Here is a 19,161-nt window from a genome sequence, read left to right as displayed (position 1 = left end):
ATTCTCCTGAGTGCTTGGATTACAGCTACCATCCCCCATCCCCTGCTAAAATTACTAAATTAGATACAATTGAGTTACCTTGTTTATTTTAAAATTCTAGGAAGCCATAAATAGGACAGGTGCGATGGCTCATGCCTATAAGTCCAGCACTTTGAGAGGCCTAGATGAGCAGGTCACTTGAGGTCAGGAGTTCAAGACCAGCTTGGCCAACATGGTAAAAACCCGTCTCTACTAAAAAAAAATTAGCCAGGTGTGGTAGCAGGTGCCTGTAATTGCAGCTACTTTGGAGCCTGAGGGAGGAGAATCGCTTGAACCTGGGAGGTGGAGGTGGCAGTGAGCCTAGATTGTGCAGCTACATTCCAGCCTGGATGACAGAGGGAGACTCCCTCTCAAACAAACAAAAAACCCTATAAATGAAAGACAACATAGTTGCTAAAGATTTTCTTCTGCTTAGTTATCTATAACTTTGTTTCAGTTAGTAAAAGAAATCATTGACAAAGTAATTAAAGTTTTGAAACAGATGATTATAATGCAACATTATATTACTTGTAGCAACACGTTGCAAATTTAAGTACTAGATCAAGCTTGACCATCCTTCAGGAAACAAAAACAAAAACAAAAACAAAATCCAAGTGCCATTTTGATAGTTCCTTATAGTCCCAAGCAACTAATCCAATACGCTTGAATGGGAAACTTATGCTGAGCTACCCACTACCCACCATTCGTGCACCATTAGCTGATACCCATGCTGGCCTTTAGAGTGCTTTGGCCAGAAACTGTCATTTCAACTACAGAAAGAATCTCTAATCAGGATTTTAGATCACCATTTACTTTTAAATTTTGAAGTACAATAGAATGAATATAGGTATAAATATGGATAATTGTTCTGTTTTGTTTTGGAGACAATGTCTTATTCTGTTGCTGAGGCTGGAGTGCATATTATATATATGTGCTCATGTGATTATAGCTCACCGCAGCCTCTAAATCCTAGGCTCAAGTGATCTTCCCACCTCAACCTCCTGAGTAGCTAGGACTACAAACGCATGCCATTGCACCCAGCTAGCTTTTAAATTTTCATAGAGACAGGATTTTGCTGTTTTGCAGGCTGCTGTCAAAGTCCTGAACTCAGGCAATCCTCCTGCCTTGGCCTCCCAAAGCTCTGGGATTACAAGGGTGAGTCATCACGACTGGTGGATAATAGGTATGTTTTTAAGAGGTGAGGGATATGAGACATTCTAGCCAATTTTAGCCCAGTGGCTGGATTCAGTAGTTATCAGGTTCAGGTCAGTGTAGGATGAAACAGATCTCAAATTCTATACCCAGCTTCTTGAATCAGGTTCTTCACCTATCCAACTCTTTTCTAATAGATGATGAAAATGAAATGCCAATCAGGATACCTGTAGCATCCACCCTGACAGAGTAAATGACCCAGGATATTTCAAGATCTAAGAGGGCAAAGTCAAAGTCAAAGGACCAGTGATGGGAATCTCACAGGTTATGATTTGGTCTTCTATCATAATTTGCTATCTTTACAGAAAAGACTAGGTTTCTTGAATGATGCCAAATGTAAAGACAGCAAATTATGACAGAAGACCAAATCATAATCTATGAGATTCCCATCACTGGTTCCCCAGTTAGCATCCTTCTAGAATATCGAAGTCCTCACCCATAAAACCTTAAGCTGACAGTTGTATTCCTCTCCCACTCGCCCTCCCAAACACAGGTTTTATTTTCTTATGTCTCCTATAGGATTATATAATATTCTACATTTGCTCTATGAATTTTATACACATCAAGCTAAAATCTGGAAGTTTTTTTAGCATTTGTACTGTGAAGCAGAAAAACAAAGCTTTCATTGGATGAGAAAAAATTATGTCTAACAGAAAATGTGGAAAAACATTTTTAAATGCCAACATCAGAATTTTTTTTCCTTTTAGAATATTTTCCTGCTCTTGTACAACAATTGCTAACTACAGAGGAACGTGAGCAACAATTTGGTTCTGCTTGCTGTTGCAAATGAAATGTGGCCACCCACAGGTACTTTTATTCTTTTTAAGTCAGAGTCCACTGCCATGATTCCAAAAAGCAACACATGGTATATTTACTTTTGAAATTTATTTCAGGTGAGAGGACACTCACAGTCTAACAAAATAAACATAGAATTAAATCACATTCCCAAAGTCCAATTCTTCTTCCTAGCCAAGACAGGGTAAGATAGAGATACCAGAGTTGGTCTGTATTAGTTTCTCCACATAGTCTATCCCTTTCATTTTCCAACCTCCATCTACAACCCCAGCAAATGAGAGCCATTTATAACAGTAAGACTAAATCTATTTCTCACAAAATGCCTGAGATGGATATAGCCAAGGCAGAAAGTATAGAAGGAGATTAGGAAATATAAGCAGGGTTTTAATGATAAACTTCTATCTTTGTTGGAAGGAAAGGGGGGTTGATGAATCAATATGAAGAAGAAAAACAGAAAAGGTTTAATTTACCTTGAAAATAACCACAATTCTATTTGTCCAGGCCCAGTGAAAATTTGTGTCAAGCAATTTCATTCATTTCACAGTGCCTAGCACATTGCTGACTGTGTGGTAAATATTAAACAAGTACTTGTTGGTTGATGAAACAGATACATGGAAATGTTGTATATACACGGGAAGCAGAAACTCAATGTGGTCAGGCAAATTGGAAAGCAAGGCAAGGTTTGGTTCTCCATGTCAATATTTTCAAGTTACACACTGGGGCAACAAATGAAATAAAATTCTGCCACATTCATAGTTCAACATGTTGCTCCTCTTTGACTGCTAAAACTTTATATGTAAAAAAGGAAAGCTAGGATTAAGTAAAAATGTTTTAAATTAAATGTACACAAAATAATTAAAGATAAGTCATTTTATTGCTTAGCATTTCTTCTTGCATTTAAAAGGTGGCTTGCAAAGGTGGCTTACATTTGTAATAGCAATACACCACTTGAAATCTTAAACACATAAGCACCTAATTTGCTAGACTGAAGCTAGCCTTCAACTTTTAGTGATGCCATATGCTTTTAAATTAACCCTTCTAAACACTGTACAAATCTCATAACACAGACTGTGAGCTTATAACTGAATTAGGTTACTACTAAATACTCATCAGGCAAACTAAAGAAAATAAAAAAAAAACATGCATATTCTTACAGCTCCATGAAAGCCAAAATTAAAGATGGTATTATAAGAATTTGAGATTAAACAACTATAATTTGGCTGTAAGATCTCCATGACTTACACATTAAGTTTAACTAAAATCTCTAAGGACCTTTTTCTTTGGAAAAGAATCATACATTTTAAAATAGCCTTTAATGAACAGTCTATTAAAATCACAATGGATCATAGCTGTCAACTTCAAATAGTGCCTTTCTTCTAGAGGGCTTAAGTTTACACACTGGTGCAACCCCACAAATGCAGATGCTACAAAGGGAGCTATAAAGAAAAACAAATTTTATTCACAACCCTCTGCATACAAACTTTTCCTTCTGTAGACTTGTGTGGAGTTGAAAATAAAGGATGCTAATATGTACATTATGTAGCACATCAAAAAAAAAAAAAGAGAGAGAGAGAGAAAATACTTTAGTTGAGTGGAAATTCATCCATCTACTGAAAATCTGGGAGAATTCACATATACTGTACTCCAAATTTACCCAAGTACAGAAAAAATACTATATGAAATGGAAAAATAATGAAATATTATTTAATCAACAGCTGATTACCTTTAAAATTTTGGGCTTCTTTTCCCTCTGGGGCCTCTTGTTTTCCTTTATAACCTAAAAAAAATCAAATTGCAAAATGAGCCTCTGTTTAAGAAATAAAATTAGCTCCCACATCCCCAAAATTTTTGGCTATTTCTCTGTAAAACTATACCATTTAAAATCATCAACATGTTTGCTAGGCAGAACCTAAAGAGCTTATGTAAAATGTACACTTTAAAAGTCACTGAAAAAAATCTTGCATAAAGATGAAGTAGGGAAATACCCTTTTTTCCCCTTAAAGTCTGTCTTAATTAGCCTCTGCATTCTTCACAGCGAAGCCCACGAGGTAGCCATCTTGCTTGCTTCTGCAGAGGAAGCCTCTACAGTGGAACAGTTCTGCAAACTGCTTTTTGGTATTATTATCATGGTGTTTAAAGGCAGCCCTGGCCTGCCAGCACTGTAGACGTGCTGGGCATGCCTTTTGCAAAAACAGCCCCACAAAGAGTGCAGCCAATGGCAATGCAGAGCTTAGCAACTCCAAAGTGATCTTCTCAGCCTAGCCCTTCCTAGACAAAGGATCTCCTGTGCGGCTCGGCTCTCACCACAGGACACAGGCAGCCACAAGCTGCGACATGGAGTTCGCTGTAGAGGATCTGGTCGCGCCGAAATCACAGGAGGCTTCAGCAAAAACAATGCACACAAATCCCCCAGGTCACCACCATTGGATCGATGGCAGAGCCTCCCTGATTAGTAACCTCTTGGCGGCTCCGAGGGCAGGTCTGCATGGGGGAGGGGTGCGCTGCTCTGCCTCCAATGTTCAGGAGACATAACCGAGCCTGGGGGGCATTTGGGCTTGCTGAAACTCTGGAAGGTATTGTGCATTTTTACTTTATAAGGCAAGGCTAAATATTGGCGATATTTAAGGCAGGGAGGTTATGTGAGGACAGTGTAGGCTCAGCTGTTGGGCTGCCTGTCTCATGCCTCGGGAACCACACCTCTTTGCAGCAGGCGCTTTGCCCAGAAACACAGCAATTTGATTTCTGTCAATAAATGTCCAATGACAATGGCGAATTAAAAAATAACAATAAAGCCACTGAAAAGGAAAGGACGGGATGAGGACAAAAAAGAAGGGGAGGAGTTTCCAAAATACACTTGCCACCCTGAGTGACTAGAGAGAAAAGATTTTCTCTCTTGCTCTGGGTATTTCCGATGACCTTCATTTCCCAATAAAATTTCTTCCCTACCAGAAGGAAAATTTGGAGTCATATCTTTGGGCTAAAAGGACACCTTTGGCTCTTCTGTCTCCCAAGATCAACTGTCACTGAGCATCTATCTGCCGACCTGCCAAGCAAGTCCCCATGTGGGGCCGGTCTGTGCACCAGACTTGTGGTCAGACAGAGCCACCCACTTCCTAGGGATCGGGACCTGAGCCAGGGGTAGAACAAGCCACCATCTCCCCACACACACCTGGACTGCCCCCACGCCCAGTGAGTAGTAGGCAGTGGGACAGCTGGCACCACAGTTGGCACCTGCCAGACACTGAGAAAGGCAGGCCCAGGAGCTGTGCCCCCACCACCTCTCTTAGCTGCCTGGCATTGCAAGTGGCAGCAGAGCAGGGCAGCTGCAGTGAGCTGGCTGGTCTCAAGGTCACTGCCAAAATGCAGTGCAGAGGGCGGTCACACTCCCATCACAGCCACCTTAACAGCTGCACAGATCTGGGGAAGACAGCCCTAGATCCAGCCTTGCAGGGCCAAAGTTTCAGCAGCACGTTTGGGGGATTGGCAGGAGGGCCTCCTCGGCTGCTCAGCCAAAGATGGGTTTTCCACTTGCAGTTGGATTCAGAACAGATTCCCACAACCAGAAATCAGGAACAGACTGAGGGCCGGAAGGCCTGCATTTCATCACCCTTAATTCCCAGCCTGAGTTTGCCACAAAAGCATGCTTTCCTTGTTGGAACGTGAAGTCCAGCATTCGTTGTTTTTCAACTTTTAAACTACCTCTCACAACCCACCTCCCCCCACCAAATTTTTAACAAATTCATGTAAGAAAAAAACCTATTGGGCAGGGATGGTGGCTCAAGCCTGTAATCCTAGCACTTTGGGAGGCTGAGGTGGCCAGATCACCTAAGGTACGGAGTTCAAGACCAGCCTGGCCAACATAGTGAAACCCCATCTCTACTAAAATACAAAAATTAGCCATGCACAATGGCGGGTTGTCTGCAATCCCAGCTACTCGGGAGGCTGAGACAATCGCTTGAACCCAGAAGACGCTGGTTGCAGTGAGCTGAGATTGTGCCACTGCACTCTAGCCTGGGCATCTGAGCAAGACTCCATCTCAAACAAACAAACAAACAAACAAAAACTACTGAATATGGTGTTCTCAACTCTTCCTTCAATGCTTGTAACAAAACCAATGGACTCTGACTTATGCATATCCACCAGTGCAAATTTGAACACACAAAGCCCACACTATCTCTGAGAAGAAGTTCTGAGTGAGGAATGAAGCAGCATTGAAACAGGCAGAAAAATGATCAAATACAGTAAGATTTGAAAATGGGTACAAAACCTTTAGCTGTACATACCCCCTTTATTGGTGATTTTTTTGTTTGTTTTTTAGATGTAATCTCTCTCTGTCATCCAGGCTGGAGTGCAGTGTCGTGATCTTGGCTCAATGCAACCTCCACCTCCCAGGATCAAGTAATTCCCTGCCTCAGTGTCTCGAGTAGCTGGGATTGCAGGCCCCGTCACCACTCCTAGCTAATATTTTTTGTATTTTTAGTAGACATGGGATTTTACCATCTTGGCCAGGCTGGTCTTGAACTCCTGACCTCATGATCCACCCGCCTGGGCCTCCCAAAGTGGTGGGATTACACGCATGAGCCATCGAGACCAGTTTTTCTTTTGTTTGTTTGTAGCGGGGCGGCGGGGGCGGGCAGAGTCTGCAACTCTCCCCCTAGCTGGAGTGCAATTATCTCCACTCACTGGAACCTCTGCCTCCTGGGTTCAAGTGATTCTCCTGCCTCAGCTTCCCAAGCAGCTGGGATTACAACAGCTGCCTGCCACCATGACTAACTAAGTTTTTGTATTTTTAGTAGAGATGGGGTTTCACTATATTAGCCAGGTTGGTCTCAATCCTCTGACCTCGTGATCCACCCTCCTCAGCCTCCCAAAGTGCTGGGATTACAAGCATGAGGCACCATGCCTGGCTTTTTTTGGTGATTTTTTAAAAATTGTGGTAAAATATACATAACACAAATTTATTACTTTAACTTTTTTTTTTGAGATGGAGTTTTATCCTTGTCACCCAGGCTAGAATGCAACGGCGGATCTTCCTCACCGCAACCTCTGCCTCCTGGGTTCAAGTGATTCACCTGCCTCAGCCTCCTGAGTAGCGGGATTACAGGCACCCACCACCACTCCGGCTAATTTTTGTATTTTTAGTGGAGACAGGGTTTTGCCATATTGGCCAGGATGGTCTCGAACTCCTGACTTCAGGTGATCTGCCCACTTCGGCCTTCTAAAATGCTGAAATTACAGGCTGGGTAAGTCACTGCGTCTGGCCTCATTTTAACTATTTTTAAGTGTGTAGTTCAGTGGCATTAAATACATTCACAATGCTGTGCAATTATCACCTCTCAATTTCCAGAACTTTTTCCTCCTTGTAAACAGAAATTCCATCCCCATTAAACAACAACTCCTCATTTGCCTTCCCCAGCCCATACTAACTTCCATTCTACTTTCTGTCTATAAAGTGGACTACTAAGTACCTCCTATTAAGTGGAATCATATAGAATTTTTCTTTTTGTGTCTGTTAACTTCACTTGTTAATAGCATAATGTTTACAACGTTAATCTGTGTTGCAGAATGTATCAAAATTTTATTCATTTTGGCCGGGCGCGGTGGCTCAAGCCTGTAATCCCAGCACTTTGGGAGCCCAAGGTGGGTGGATCACGAGGTCGAGAGATCGAGACCAACCTGGTCAACATGGTAAAACCCCGTCTCTACTAAAAATACAAAAAAATTAGCTGGGCATGGTGGTGCGTGCCTATAATCCCAGCTACTCAGGAGGCTGAGGCAGGAGAATTGCCTGAACCCAGGAGGCGGAGATTGCAGTGAGCCGAGATCGCGCCATTGCCCTCCAGCCTGGGTAACAAGAGCGAAACTCCGTCTCAAAAAAAAAAAAAAAAATTTTATTCAATTTGAAGGCTGGACAATATTTCTTTTTATGTACATAACACATTTTGTTTATGCATTATTCTGTTGTTAGACATGGGTTGTTTCTACCTTTTGTCAACTGTGAATATTTCTTCTATGAATATAGGTGTACAAGTAGGTATACCAGTAATATATGCCTTGGAGTAGAATTGCTGGATCATACGATAAGGCTATGTTTAACTTTTTGAGGAACTACCAAATTTTTTCCATAACAGCCGCACCATTTTACAATCCCATCAGCCATGCACAAGGATAGCCCTGTATTTCTTGAAGTGCATTGCATTTCAATTACACATTATGCCTCTTCTCTCTTTTTTTTTTTTTGAGACGGAGTTTCGCTCTTGTTGCCCAGGCTGGAGTGCAATGGCGCGATCTCGGCTCACCGCAACCTCTGCCTCCTGGGTTCAGGCAATTCTCCTGCCTCAGCCTCCTGAGTAGCTGGGATTACAGGCACGCGCCACCATGCCCAGCTAATTTTTTGCACCTTTAGTAGAGACGAGGTTTCACCATGTTGACCAGGATGGTCTCGATCTCTTGACCTCGTGATCCACCCGCCTCGGCCTCCCAAAGTGCTGGGATTACAGGCTTGAGCCACCGTGCCCGGCCTATGCCTCTTCTCTTGAATGATCAAATATAAACTTTAAAACATCAACATTTTTTCCAGGTGAATCGTTCTATATTTAGTAAAGCGGCCATGAAATATAATTGTATAATTTAAATCAGTCAGCCGGGTGCAATGGCTGACGCCTGTAATCCTAGCATTTTGGGAGGCTGAGGTGGGTGGATCACTTCAGGTCAGGAGTTCGAGACCAGCCTGGCCAACATGGTGAAACCCAATCTCTACTAAAAATACAAAAATTAGCCAGGTGTGGTGGCACACAACTATAGTCCCAGCTACTATGGAGGCTGAGGCAGGAGGATTGCTTGCACCTGGGAAGTAGAGGTTGTGCAGTGAACAGAGATTGTGCCACTGCACTCCAGCCTGGGCAACAGAGCAAGACTCTGCCTCAAAAAAAAAAAAAAAAAAAGTCAATCCATTAGCTGTGTGATCACTAAAATAAAATAAAATCAGGCTCACAGTGTTAGGTGGTTAGGTGTACAGAATATCTACATTCTTGAGAGGTCTATTTTTTTTTTTCCCATTCAAAAGTCACAAACTTCAAAGATAGAGAGGTCTATTTTAAAGGCCCACAGACAGGTGTTTTCACTGTATAGGATACTCATGAAGCCATACAACATTCCACTTGACAAACTAAGCAAACCTCGAAGGTCTGTGTGTACTCTTCTGTAAAATCAGCTAATAAATAAAGCAAAGTCTCATCCTAGCTATATATAAAAGTTAATGAACATGACCAGAACTAACATTAACTCCAAATATCAAATTGATGCTTCACCACAAAGATCTATACTTGTTGGAACACAGAATAGATTGGTAATCTCTATCAGGTATTTCAGTTCCTATACTAAGTGATTTGATGGTCTGAACTCTGGATAAGTTTTGATAGGAGAGAATAGTCAGAAATTCTGAGCAGAGGCCAGGTGCTGTGGCTCACATCTGCAATCCAAGCATTTTGAGAGGACAAGGTTGGAGGATCACTTAAGTCCAGAATTTTGAGGCCATCCTAAGCAACATAGCTAAGACTCCATCTCTACAGAAAAATTTAAAAATTAGCTGAGCGGGCCGGGCGCGGTGGCTCAAGCCTGTAATCCCAGCACTTTGGGAGGCTGAGGTGGGTGGATCACAAGGTCAAGAGATCGAGACCATCCTGGTCAACATGGTGAAACGCCGTCTCTACTAAAAATACAAAAAAAAAATAGCTAGGCGTGGTGGCGCATGCCTGTAATCGCAGCAACTCAGGAGGCTGAGGCAGGAGAATTGCCTGAACCCGGGAGGCGGAGGTTGCAGTGAGCCAAGATCACGCCATTGCATTCCAGCCTGGGTAACAAGAGTGAAATTCCACCTCAAAAAAAAAAAAAAGAAAAAAAGAAAAAAAAAGATATTCCAAGTATCATCTTTAATAAACTTCCAATCAATAAGAATAAGAAAACTACACATGTACTATGTACCCATAAAAATTAAAAACTTTAAAAATGTTAAAGAATAAGAAAAGAATGTTTTGTACCTTTCAGAGATTTTTTTTTGGGGGGGGCCAGGTGTCACTCTCTTGCCCAGGCTGGAGTGCAATGCTGCAATCATAGCCCACTGCAAGCTCAAACTCCTGGGCTCAAGCAATCCTCCCAAGTCAGTGTCCCAAATGGGCGTGTGCTACCACAACAAGCTATTGTGTGTGTTTTTTTTTAAGATGGAGTCTCACTCTGTCACCAGGCTGGAGTGCAGTGGCGTGATCTCAGCTCACTGCAACTTCTACCTCCTGGGTTCAAGTGATTTTCCTGCCTGGGCCTCCCGAGTAGCTGGGACTATAGGTCCGTGCCACCAAGCCCAGCTAATTTTTATATTTTTGGTAGAGACGGGGTTTGACTATATTGGCAAGATGGTCTCAATCTCCTGACCTCATGATCCGCCTGCCTTGGCCTCTCAAAGTGCAGAGATTATAGGTGTGAGCCACCATGCCTGACCTTTTTTTGTTTGTTTTGTAGAGACAGGTCTCCTTATGGTATCCAGGCTTGTTTCAAACACCTAGGCTCAAGGTGCTGGATTCTGGGTGTGAGCTGCCATGCCTGGCATCTCTTGGATTTTTTTTTTTTTTTTTTTTTTTTTTTTGAGATGGAGTCTCACTCTGTCACCCAGCATGATCATGGCTCACTGCAACCTCCACCTCCCAGATTCAAGCGATTTTCCTGTCTCAGCCTCCCAGGTAGCTAGGACTACAGATACACGCCACCACACCCGGCTAACTTTTGTATTTTTAATAGAGATGGGGTTTGACCATATTGGCCAGGCTGGTCTTAAACTCCTGACCACAAGTGGTCAGCCTGCCTCAGCCTCCCAAAGTGCTGGGAGTACAGGCATGAGCCACTGAGCCTGGCCTGAGATTCTTTAAAGCTAGTTTGATTTTATTTTCTGTCACACATAGAAACCTGAAAGACTAACACTAGAGAATCTCCTTGGAAGACTGGATTGAGTAATAGTCTGAGTGGAAGCAGCTGGTCCCCTAGCAGAGCCTTTCCTGCTGGCTCTCTCTCCAATGCCTTTCCCTGAGGCTACTATTGCTCTTTTCCCCCATCAAGGGGCTAGATCTACCACGTATGGGGTATGCACCACATTCCCTCCAGCAGTTCTGCTTACTGCTGGTAAAAACAGCTGTTCCTTGATGGCTGTTCTGAAGAAATGAGGAAGACTTAGTGAATTATCTTCAACAGTTACCAACAGAGACAGACTGCTGTAAGAATGGAGCTGAAATTATCCCCTCTTCCAAATTTCTCAACTCTTCTTTCTACCAACTAAAAACTGGCAGGCCTATTCCCTGTGTCAATGTCTAAATTCATAATTTGGACAGAAAAATCTAATAACAGGACTGAGCACAGTGGCTCACGCCTGTAATCTCAGCACTTTGGGAGGCTGCGGTGGGTAGATCATATGAAGTCAAGAGTTCGAGAACAGCCTGGCCAACATGTTGAAACCACGTTGCTATTAAAAATACAAAAATTGGCCGGGCGCGGTGGCTCAAGCCTGTAATCCCAGCACTTTGGGAGGCCGAGGCGGGTGGATCACGAGGTCGAGAGATCGAGACCAACCATGGTCAACATGGTGAAACCCCGTCTCTACTAAAAATACAAAAGATTAGCTGGGCATAGTGGCGTGTGCCTGTAATCCCAGCTACTCAGGAGGCTGAGGCAGGAGAATTGCCTGAACCCAGGAGGCGGAGGTTGCGGTGAGCCGAGATCGCGCCATTGCACTCCAGCCTGGGTAACAAGAGCAAAACTCCGTCTCAAAAAAAAAAAAACAAAAACAAAACAAAAAAAAAAAACAAAAATTAGCAGGGTGTGCTGAAACACACCTGTGATTCCAGCTACTTGGGAAGCTGAGAAGGAGAATTGCTTGAACCCAGGAGGTGGAGGTTGCAGTGAGACGAGATCACACCACTGCACTCCAGTCTAGGAGACAGAGAAAGACTCAAAAATAAATAAATAAATAATAAAGTGCTAGAATCAAGGTTAGATTTGAAAAGGAAAAAAAAGGAAGAAAAATTCAGTAACAGCATCTATATGTTTTTGTTAAAAACAAAGAAATCGCCGGGTGCAGTGGCTCAAGCCTGTAATCCCAGCACTTTGGAAGGCCGAGGCGGGTGGATCACGAGGTGAAGAGATCGAGACCATCCTGGTCAACATGGTGAAACCCTGTCTCTACTAAAAATACAAAAAATAGCTGGGCATGGTGGCGCATGCCTGTAATCCCAGCTACTCGGGAGGCTGAGGTAGGAGAATTGCCTGAACCCAGGAGGCGGATGTTGCCGTGAGCCGAGATTGCGTCATTGCACTCCAGCCTGGGTAACAAGAGCGAAACTCCGTCTCAAAAAAAAAAAAAAAAAAGCTCAAAGCATTTTACACACACATGCAACTTCTTTCTGGGAAAGAAGTAGGGGTTTAAGTTTAGCAAAACTAAACTTTAAATTATGGCTGAGCGTGGTAGCTCACACCTGTAATTCCAGCACTTTGGGAGGCCAAGGCAGGAGGATTACTTGAGGTCAGAAGTTAGAGACCAGCCTTGCCAACATGGTGGAACCTGTCTTTACTAAAAATACAAAAATTAGCCAGATGTGATGGTGCATACCTGTAGTCCCAGCTATTCAGGAAATCAAGGCAGGAGAATCACTTGAACCCAGGAAACGGAGGTGGCACTCCAGCCTGGGCAACAGAGAGAGACTTCGTCTCAAAAAAAAAAAAAGGGCCGGACACGGTGGCTCAAGCCTGTAATCCCAGCACTTTGGGAGGCCGAGGCGGGTGGATCACGAGGTCAAGAGATCGAGACCATCCTGGTCAACATGGTGAAACCCCGTCTCTACTAAAAATACAAAAAATTAGCTGGGCATGGTGGCGCGTGCCTGTAATCCCAGCTACTCAGGAGGCTGAGGCAGGAGAATCGCCTGAACCCAGGAGGTAGAGGTTGCGGTGAGCCGAGATCGCGCCATTGCACTCCAGCCTGGGTAACAAGAACGAAACTCTGTCTCAAAATAAAATTAAAAAAAAAAAAGCATGGGGGAGGTGGCTCATGCCTGTAATCCCAACACTTTGGGAGGCTGAGGAAGGTGAATCTCCTGAGGTCAGGAGTTCGAGTTGGCCTGAACAACATAGTGAAACCCCATCTCTTCTAAAAATACAAAAAATTAGCTTGCTATGGTGGTGGGCACCTGCAACTTCAGCTACTCAGGAGGCTGAGGCAGAATCACTTGAACGTGGGAGATGCAGGTTGCAGTGAGCTGAGGTCATGCAATTGCACTCCAGACTGGACTACAAGAGCAAATCTCTGACTCAAAAAAAAAAAATAATAATAATATAAAAATCAGCCAGGCATGGTGGTGTGTGCTAGTAGTCCCAGCTACTAAGAAGCCTAAGGCAAGAGAATCACTTGAACCGGGAAAGCAGAAGTTGCATTCAGCCAAGATCCTGCCAACGCACTTCTGCCTGGGAAACAGCGTAAAACTCCGTCACAAAAAGTAAAAAATAAAAAATAAAATTTTAAAAATTTAAATTACTTTCTCCCTTCCATTCCAGAGAACTTAAAATTATTGAAGAACCTTAAAAGACCTCAGGTCCAGAATACCCAAGATCAGAACGCCTCTTCCTCAGCAGGGGATCCCAGTTCCTCATCAGCAACGAAACAAGGCTTGATGGAGAATGAGTGGGTTCCAATTACAGAAGCAGGCTTCAAAACGTGGATAATAAGAAACTTCTGTGAATTAAAAGAACTTGTTATAACACAATCTAAAGAAACTAAGAACTTTGAAAAAAGGTTTGACGAAATGTCAACAAGAATACAAAATTTAGAGAGGAAAATAAGTGAATTGATGGAGCTGAAAAACACAATACGAGAACTACGTGAAGTATGCACAAGTTTTAACAGCCGAATTGATCAAGCAGAAGAAAGGATATCAGAGGTCGAAGATCAACTCAATGAAATAAAACAAGAAGACAAGACAAGAGAAAAAAGGATAAAAAGGAACGAGCAAAGTCTCCAAGAAATATGGGACTATGTGAAAAGACCTAATCTACGCTTGATAGGTGTACCTGAATGTGACGAAGAGAATGAATCCAAGCTGGAAAATATGCTTCAGGACATTATTCAGGAAAATTTTCCCAGCCTAGTAAGGCAGGATAATATTCAACTCCAGGTAATACAGAGAACACCACAGAGATATTCCTCAAGAAGAGCAACTCCAAGGCATATAATCGTCAGATTCACCAGGGTTGAAATGAAGGAGAAAATACTAAGGGCAGCCAGAGAGAAAGGTCAGGTTACCCACAAAGGGAAGCCTATCAGACTTACAGCAGATCTCTCAGCAGAAACCCTACAAGCCAGAAGAGAGTGGGGGCCAATATTCAACATCCTTAAAGAAAAGAACTTTCAACCCAGAATTTCACATCCAGCCAAGCTAAGCTTCACATGTGAAGGAAAAATAAAGTTTTTTGTGAATAAGCAAGCACTCAGAGATTTCATCACCACCAGGCCTGCTTTGCAAGAGCTTCTGAAAGAACCACTACACATATGAAAGGAACAAACAGTATCAGCCTTTCTTAAAAAATTATCAAAAAGAGCATCAATATAATGAAGAATTTACATCAACTAACGGACAAAATAGCCAGCTAATGACAGTATTAAACTCACATATATTATTATTAATTCTAAATGTAAATTGACTAAATCCCCCAATCCAAAGACAGGCAATTTGAATAAAAAACTAAAACCCATCAGTATGCTGCATCCAGATCCATCTCACATTCAAGGATACACAAAGACTCTAAACAAGGGATGGAGAAAGATTTACCAACCAAACAGAGAGCTAAAATAAATAAATAAAAAGCAGAAGTTACAATTAAGCAACAAAGATCAAAAGAAGCAAAGAAGGATATTATATAATGATAAAAGGATCAATGCAACAACAAGAAGAGCTAAAGATCCTAAATATATATGCACCCAATACAGGAATACCTAGACATACAGGACTTATAAAGAGACTTAGACTCCCACATAATAATAGTGGGAGACTTCAACATTAATATTAGACAGATCAATGAGACAGAAAATTAACAACGATATTCAGGTCTTGAATTCAGATCTGGAACAAGTAAATGTAATTAACATTTATAGAACTCTCCACTTTAAATATACAAAATATACACTCTTATCAGTACCACATCATATCAATTTAGAAGTTTAAATGAAATCTTGGTTGGCTCCTTGTTTGTTATTCTCTTCTCTCAATTTCTTTCATCTCTCCATTATTAAGGACAATTATAAGCATACCCATATTTAGACTGCATTCTAGCCTGGGCAATAAAGCAATACCCCCATCCTCTCTCCCTCTTCCTCTTTCTCTTTCTTCCTCTTCTTTAAAAAAAAAAAAAAAAAAAAAGACCTCAGGTCCAAAAATGTTTTTTTGTTTTGTTTTGTTTTGTTTTTCTGAGATCGAGTTTCGCTCTTGTTACCCAGGCTGGAGTGCAATGGCGAGATCTCAGCTCACCGCAACCTCCGCCTCCTGGGTTCAGGCAATTCTCCTGCCTCAGCCTCCTGAGTAGCTGGGATTACAGGCACGCGCCACCATGCCCAGCTAATTTTTTGTATTTTTAGTAGAGACGGGGTTTCACCATGTTGACCAGGATGGTCTCGATCTCTTGACCTCGTGATCCACCCGCCTCGGCCTCCCAAAGTGCTGGGATTACAGGCTTGAGCCACCGCGCCCGGCTAAAAAAAACATTTTTTTAGAGATGGGGCTTCACCATCTTGGCTAGGCTGGTCTTGAGCCCTCAGCCTCAAGTGATCCACCCGCCTTGGCCTCCCAAAGTGCTCAGATAAAGGTGTGAGCCACCACGCCCAGCCCCAAAAATGTTTTCTTTAAAACGTATTAATTTGTTTTTCACAAAGATCTTCCCCATTTAATAACCAAAACTCCTTAAAACAATGTAATATATGTAAGCACCTCTCTTATGCAGACATAGTGCTCAGCGTATGACTGGAGGAATGTCATTGTTGTCACCCACCCGGAAACTACCATCTTGTAAGAGGAACAAACAAATAAACACATATTCATGATGTAATGTAGAATGAGATAAAATACACAAAGGAGGCTTCCCAGGGGAATCAATATTTCCCACTGAAACCTAAGGATGGGCAGGTAGGAGTTGGCAAGATATAGAAAGGAAGGAAGGAAGACGTGTGCCCTACGTGGAGGTAACAGCACTGGCAAAGACGCTGGAGCACTGTGGTTGCTGTGGTTACATTCCAGTGCAGCTGTTAAGGGGCCATGGGGAGATATGCATATCAATAAATATGCCACCACTTGGGTAGCAAGGTTATTGAGCATGTATATGAAGAGATGCCCGCCTTCTCTACCATTCCCATTAGAATTATCTTTGTTGTTTTGTCTTTCAATTGTTCATAATTGTTTCTTTGAAAAGCCAAGAATAATGTTCCCATTAAGATGATTATCAAAAATATCAGCTACCTTTCCAAAGGGAGAACTAAAGAGAGTTGATTGGTTTGTACCAGACTTGAAACTCGTTTTTAAGCTAGAAAACACCCTTGTATAAGTAACTCTCCTAATCAGAGAAAAGCAATTATTTTGAGAATGGATATTATGTAGGCTGTTTTTGTTGAGATGAGACCAGTTATTCAGGAAGGGCTTACTTCTGTACTTTCTAAACTCATTTACTTAAGTCTCACACAATCTACGGGAGAAGCAAGATTTGACTGCTTATAAATGAGTTACTCTCTTAGCTGGATGACCCTGTGTTGAACAGATGCTTCTGATGTTGGAAGTTGGGGGGTGCTCTTACTTTGTTCATCCCAGAAACACCAGCTATGTTCTAGGGCACTGCTTAATGGCTATGGGTCTTACTGAATAGCATTTTTCCATGGAACATAACTCAGATAGAGAAAAGAGAGGAATTAGAGTTTTGTTCCCCAGAAGGAACCGAAAAATAAAAAGATTTATCACTGAACTCATAATATTTACAACAGAATTTCTACAATTAACTTTCCAAAGTCTGTTTCATTTTTCTGATATCCAAATACTTGGGCAGTGACACATTAGCTCGTTTTTATTTTTTTAATGCACAAATGGTCCTTGGTGCTCTTGCCACAGACGTGTCTTCTAATTTGCTACCATTTCTGGGCCAGAAGGGGATTCTTTTCTGATTTTGCAAGGTAAAGCCCTTTAGGGATGCTTGTGGAGTCAGAAGCAGATATACTTGCTTTAACAAGAAAACAAACAGGTTCCCTGACAAGCTGAGGAAGGAAGGACACAAGGAAGGACAGATGGAAAGAAGAAGGAAACGGATAGGTTCACCACCACAGGCTGTTATAAAGACCAGTATTGGAGCTGAAGCGCAAAACTGTGCTAACTGTGCACATTTAAGTGAAAAAAAAAAAATCTCTCTTTATCAGGAATGTTTTAGCACTATTACAATGGTGTTTCCATAGATACTCACTCTTATTATTTAAAAAATGCAATTTCCAGCCGGGCGCGGTGGCTCAAGCCTGTAATCCCAGCACTTTGGGAGGCCGAGGCGGGTGGATCACAAGGTCAAGAGATCGAGACCATCCTGGTCAACATGGTGAAACCCCGTCTCTACTAAAGGTGCAAAAAATTAGCTGGGCATGGTGGCACGTGCCTGTAATTCCAGCTACTCAGGAGGCTGAGGCAGGAGAATTGCCTGAACCCAGGAGGCGGAGGTTGCGGTGAGCCGAGATCACGCCATTGCACTCCAGCCTGGGTAACAAGAGCGAAACTCCGTCTCAAAAAAAAAAAAAAAAAAAAAAAAAAAAAAAAAAAAATGCAATTTCCCTCTGAAATCTGATTTACCTGATTTCCAATAATTACTCAATGAGCACATTGACTCTTGTGGCTTAAATGGTTCATAATATTCTTATGAAATACTTATAAACCATGAATTGATATTTTTCTTGCCCAAAACATCATTCTTTTCAAACACATCACATAAGAATAACCCCGTAAACATTGCCAGGTGTGGCGGCTCACACCAGTAATTCCAACACTTTGGGAGGCCAAAGTGGGTGGATCACCTGAGTTCAGGAGTTGGAGACCCACCTGAACAATATAGTGAAACCCCATCTCTACTAAAAATACAAAAGATTAGCAGGGCATGGTGACACACGCCTATAATCCTAGCTACTCAGGAGGCTGAGACAGGAGAATCACTTGACCTTGGGAGGCTGAGGTTGCAGTGAGTTGAAATCACACCATTGTACTCCAGCCTGGGCAACAAGAGCAAAACTCCATTAAAAAAAAAAAAAAATATATATATATATATATACACCCCCATAAATTTATACACCTATTATGTATCCAGAAAAAGAAAAACTATTTTTTAAAATGTCAAACTGGGCCAGGTGCAGTGGCTCACGCCTGTAATCCCAGCACTTTGGGAGGCCAAGGTGGGCGGGTCACAAGGTCAAGAGATTGAGACCATCCTGGCCAACATGGTGAAACCCCATCTCTACTAAAAAATACAAAAATTACCTGGGCGTGGTGGTGCGTGCCTGTAGTCCTAGCTACTCGGGAGACTGATGCAGGAGAATTGCTTGAACCCAGGAGGCGGAGATAGCAGTGAGCTGAGATTGCGCCACCACACTCTAGCCTGGCTCCTGGCAACAGAGCAAGACTCTGACTCAAAAAAAAAAAAAAAAGATGAAAAAAAAATGTCAAACTGCATTCACTAATGTTGTGATTATATTTTTAATTTTATAAACATATACCCATTATTTTCAGGGCGACTATTGCTAATTATCATAACAAATGAAGTATTAGTGGGTTTGGGGAGGATGAAGGATCACTACACCTGACAATTATCTATTATTTACCACGCGAGCAATAAAAGAATATAGCTTTTCAGACGGACATGGTGGCTCACACCTGTAATCCCAGCACTTTGGGAGGCCGTAACGAGTGAATCAGGATGTCAGGCATTCAAGACCAGTCTGGCCAAGATGGTGAAATCCCATCTGTGCTATAAGTACAAAATTAGCTGGGCATGGTGGCGTGCACCTGTAATCCCAGCTACTTGGGAGGCTGTGCAGAGAAC

General features: G+C 42.3%; 1 protein-coding gene across 11 annotated transcripts in view; it reads right to left on the bottom strand.

Annotated features, from left to right (window-relative positions):
- The window catches only part of TET1 (tet methylcytosine dioxygenase 1), a 167,094-nt gene that overhangs the window by 105,042 nt on the left and 42,891 nt on the right, over window positions 1-19,161 (bottom strand). For 5 of the 11 annotated variants that reach the window (XM_074382324.1, XM_039478295.2, XM_074382325.1 and 2 more), the window contains one exon: window positions 3,749-3,802. In XM_074382324.1, the coding sequence (XP_074238425.1) occupies window positions 3,749-3,802 (54 nt within the window). The other 6 variants (XM_074382331.1, XM_074382333.1, XM_074382330.1 and 3 more) reach the window with 4 other exon arrangements.

This window comes from Saimiri boliviensis, chromosome 12 (genome assembly GCF_048565385.1).
Source record: "Saimiri boliviensis isolate mSaiBol1 chromosome 12, mSaiBol1.pri, whole genome shotgun sequence".
In the NCBI taxonomy this organism is placed as follows: domain Eukaryota; kingdom Metazoa; phylum Chordata; class Mammalia; order Primates; family Cebidae; genus Saimiri; species Saimiri boliviensis.
Note: the sequence above shows the minus strand (reverse complement) of the source record. Positions and strands in the feature narration are given on the sequence as shown.